Source organism: Aegilops tauschii, chromosome 1 (assembly GCF_002575655.3).
Source record: "Aegilops tauschii subsp. strangulata cultivar AL8/78 chromosome 1, Aet v6.0, whole genome shotgun sequence".
In the NCBI taxonomy this organism is placed as follows: domain Eukaryota; kingdom Viridiplantae; phylum Streptophyta; class Magnoliopsida; order Poales; family Poaceae; genus Aegilops; species Aegilops tauschii.
Window position 1 is genome coordinate 83,233,713 of NC_053035.3, and position 4,708 is coordinate 83,238,420.

Below are 4,708 nucleotides of genomic sequence, written 5' to 3' on the forward strand. Positions count from 1 at the left end.
GACAGGTGGGGTCCATTTGTTATTGACAGCTAACTAATTAACAGTAGTTAGTTTTATTAACAGGTTAATTAGGTTTAATTAGATAACTAACAGAATTAATTAAGTTAATTAATTAATTAACTATTTAATATTTTTATTTATTATTATCATTTTTTAAACCTTTTTTTTCATTTTCGTTCTCAGGGGCGTGGGCCCCGTTTGTCATTGGCCCAGAGGCGAAACGTACACGGTCCACTGGGCTCGGGTTAACGGGGGGTGGAGCGGAGCAACGGGGCTCGCGGGCGCGAGCGTCGGCGGCCAGGGGCCGCGCGGACGGTGACCCGAGCAGGGCTGGGGCAAGGGGGTGCAGCGAGGCGGACGCGGCGGCATGGGCGTGAGAGGAGCGCGGGCAGTGGCAAAGCAGCACGAGGCCGGTAGCCATCAAGGACGGCAGCAGGCCACGGCGCGAACGTCGGGCGCGCTCGGATCCGGCGACGGAAGCAGAGGGGGAGAGGAGAGGGGCGATGCTCACTGGGCCCTGCAGGTGTGCGACAGTGAGCTCGAGGCGGCGACGGTGACGACGAAGACGAGGAAGCAGTGGCCAGTAAGGCTCGGTGCGGTCCGGCGAGGAAGAGGCGGTGGGGAGGCAACGGGGCGCAGCGTGGCTTGGGGAGGAGGTCGAGGAGGTCCGGCGTGTTGAGGAGACGAGGTGGCGCCGACGTGCGGAGGAGACGAGGAGGCGCCGACGGAGACGGGCGGCGCCGGCCGGCGACGGGGCCTAGGGACGAGGCGGCGAGGTCGGGCCCCCATGCCCCGATCCGATCTGGATCGGGGGGGGAAGATAGAGGAGGAGTGGGACGAGGGGGAGGGAGTGGGGGCGAGTGGGAGTAGTGGGGGGTGACACTAGGTCACGGGGAGGGGAGGAGGCCTAGTAGGCCAGGGGGTGCGGGAGTGGGTCGGCTGGGCCGACGGGCTCCTTCGGCCAACTGGGCCAAGGCCCAGTCAGGGGGGGGTTGTCTTTTATTTCTTTTTCCTTTTCTACAGTTTTTATTTTATTTTTTCTCTGGTTTGTTAATTGCTTAACCACCAAAGGACTTTTGTAAATCATGTAGCTTGTCACATGAACATCATTGCATTATATAGCAATGCCACAAAAAGCTGAAGGTCTTTCGAAAAGGTTTAATTATTTTTAGAAAGCGAAAAGGCCAAGTGATGTGCTGTTGGTCCACTGTTTTAATTCCTAGGGGCATTTCTGGAGTTTCTAAAGTGTTGGTTTTATTTTTATAACAGCTTTCGTAATTTTTGCAATATTGTGAACATTTTAGTTTTTAGCGTTTGAAAAATTTTGTTGTTTGTTTTTATTTTATATTTTAATTTGAATCGGTTTCAAACTAACGCGAGATAGCACAGAAACCGGGGTGATGTGGCATCGCTAACGTGGGATTACTGTAGCCTGATTATCCGGGCGTCACAGCATAGCTAATGGCAACAAGGGTGTTGCCGTGAAGTGTGTTCCGTTCATGCTCCAGGGCACGGCCCAGACATGGCCGAACAACCTCAAGCCATACAGTGTCAACAGCTGGTTAGACTTTGCTAATGTCTTTATCCGCAACTTCACCAGCACCTACAAGCGGCCGCCCAAGCCTCGCCAACTCTCCATGTGCGTCGAAGGCCCGACTGAGTCTACCCGCGACTACTTGACGCGCTGGGCCGAGTTGTGCAACTCCTGCGAAGGGGTGCACGAGGTGCAGTCCATTGAGTACTTCACCGCCGGGTGCAGAGAGGGCACCTTGCTCAAGCACCGGCTCCTGTGCAACGAGCCGACCACCCTAGATGAGCTTTTGTTCATGGCGGACAAGTACGCCACCGCCAACTCCTCGATGAAGTCGAAAATCCGGGACGTATCCGGGAAGGTGCTCCCGCCGCCTCCTCTGACGCCGGCTGGTGACACCAGCCGGTGCCAGCAGCCGAACGACAATAAGCACAAGGCCCAGCAGCCGTCAGGTGGCAACAGTCGAAGATCAGCAGCCAGAGGGGCAGCCCGGCCCCAAGCGTCAGAACAGCGGCAAGCCTGCTTGGTTGCCCGCCTTCTCCTTCGAGCAAACCCTTGATGCTCCCTGCAAGTTCCACAGCGGCGTGAAGCCGTCTAACCACACCACTCGTAAATGCCACTGGCTCACTCGAATTGCCAAGGGCGAGGGTCTGCCGCCTCCGCCTGCCGGCCCTCCAGCTCCGCCTCCTCAGCAGCCGGCGGTCCGTGCAGCCGGCATGATCCAGGATGAGTTCGCTGAAGCCAACGCCACCTACGTCCTCTTCACTAGCGAAGCCGACGATAAGCACAGCCGACGCCAGCACCACCGGGAATGCCGTTGCCTCAGAAGTCCCAGAGTTCATGCACTGGTCCGAGAGGCCCATCAATTGGAGCCGTGCTGACCACCCAGCCGTGATGCCTTCGCGGGGTTCCTATGCCTTGGTGTTGGACTCCACCTTCTCAATGGAGAGGCGAGCTTTCCGCTTCTCCCGGATCCTGATAGACGGCGGTAGCAACATCAACATCCTCTACCGCAACACCATGGAGAAGTTGGGCATCAAGGAGAAGCAGCTCCTGCCCAGTCGGACTGTCTTCCACGGCACCGGACTTTCCTGCTCCCTAATCGGCAAGATCAAGATCGACGTCCTGTTCGGTGATAAAGACCACTTCTGCCGCGAGCCAATCTGGTTCGAGGTGGTTAACCTGGACAGCCCCTACCACGCGCTCTTGGGCCGGCCTGCGCTGGCCAAGTTCATGGCAGTGCTGCACTACGCCTACCTCAAGATGAAGATGCCCGGCACCAAGGGCATCATCACCATAGCCGGCGACTACCAGAAGTCGGCCGCATGTGCTGCTGCCAGCAGTCGGCTGGCCGAGTCCCTCGTCATCACCGAAGAGAAGCGTCTCCTTGACCGGGTGGTGGCCATGGCCAGCAAGCAGCCGGGCATGCCATCCGACCCCAAGGAGACAGAGGCTCAGGGCTCCTTCCAGCCGGCCAAAGAGACCAAGAAGATTGCCTTGGACCCAGAGCACCCGGAGAGATTTGCTGTCGTAGGCTCCAATCTCGACATCAAATAGGAAAGCGAGCTCGTCGATCTCCTCCGTGAGAATCGGGGCATCTTTGCATGGTCTCACAAGGACATGCCGGGTGTTCGACGGATTTCGCCAAGCACAAGCTACATGTGAGGCCGGATGCAAAGCCGGTCAAGCAACCCCTCCGCCGCCTATCAGAAGAGAAGAGAAGGATTGTTGGTGAAGAGATCGCCCAGCTTCTGGCAGTCGGCTTCATCATCGAAGTATTCTACCCGGACTGGCTTGCCAACCCAGTCCTCGTGTTGAAGAAGAACAACAAGTGGCGTATGTGTATCGACTACACTAGCCTCAACAAAGCCTGCCCCACAAATCCGTTTGCTTTGCCTCGGATAGATCAAGTGATTGACTCCACAGCCGGATGCGAGCTGCTGTCTTTCCTTGACGCTTACTCTGGCTACCACCAGATCAAGCTGAACCCGGCCGATCGGCTGAACACCGCCTTCATCACACCATTCAGAGCCTTCTGCTACTTGACCATGACGTTCGGCTTGAGAAATGCCGGCGCCACGTTTCAGCATTAAATGCAGAAGTGCCTCCTCAAGCAACTCGGCAGAAATGCCCACGTCTATGTAGACGATATTGTGGTGAAGACAGAGAAGTGCGGCACCCTTCTCGAGGATCTCAAGGAGACCTTTGATAATTTGTGCCGTTTCCAAATCAAGCTCAACCCGGAGAAATGTGTCTTCGGAGTACCAGCCGGCAAGCTCCTTGGTTTTCTTGTCTCCGAACGCGGCATCGAGTGCAACCCTGTGAAGATCAAGGCCATCAAGCGGATGCAGAGACCCACCCGGCTGCGGGATGTCTAGAAGTTCACTGGGTGTTTGGCGTCTCTCAGCCAGTTCATCAGTCGGCTGGGTGAGAAGGCCCTCCCCCTGTACCAGCTAATGAAGAAGACCACTTGCTTCGAGTGGAATGACAAGGCGGACGAGGCTTTTCTCTAGCTCAAGAAGATGCTGACCACGCCGCCTGTCCTGGCCGCTCCGGCTGCTAAAGAACCCATGCTCCTCTACATCGCCGCTACCAGCCGGGTGGTCAGCACCGTGATCATGGTCGAGCGCCCAGAAGACGGCAAGGCACAGCCGGTCTAGAGGCCCGTCTACTACCTGAGTGAGGTGCCGTCGGCCTCCAAGCAGAACTACCCCCACTACCAGAAGATGTGCTACGGCGTATATTTCATGGCCAAGAAGCTCAAGCAGTACTTCCAGGAGCACTACATCACAGTCGGCTGCACCGCCCCACTTGCTGAGATCATAGGCAACAGAGATGCATCACGCTGGGTGGCAAAGTGGGCCATCGAGCTAGCTCCCCACACCATCCTCTACCAGCCCCGCACCGCCATCAAGTCTCAAGCGCTGGCCGACTTCCTAGTCGACTGGGCCGAGACCCAGTACCTGCCGCCAGCGCCAGATTCCACCCATTGGCGGATGCACTTCGACGGCTCGAAGATGCGCACCGGTATGGGAGCTGGCATCGTCCTCACCTCTCCCAAAGGCGACAAGCTCAAGTACACGCTGCAGATTCACTTTGCCACCTCCAACAATGTGGCAGAGTACGAGGCGCTCATCCACGGGCTCTGGCTGGCCAAGGAGATTGGCATCTGTTGAG

General features: G+C 56.8%; 1 protein-coding gene across 1 annotated transcript; it reads left to right on the forward strand.

Annotated features, from left to right (window-relative positions):
* The first annotated feature begins 2,551 nt into the window (after positions 1-2,551).
* Positions 2,552-3,088, forward strand: LOC109762600 (uncharacterized). Its single transcript, XM_020321474.1, has 2 exons — positions 2,552-2,770; positions 2,816-3,088. The coding sequence occupies exons 1-2, from the start codon at positions 2,552-2,554 to the stop codon at positions 3,086-3,088; spliced, it is 492 nt and encodes a 163-aa protein (XP_020177063.1).
* The last annotated feature ends 1,620 nt before the right edge of the window (positions 3,089-4,708 follow it).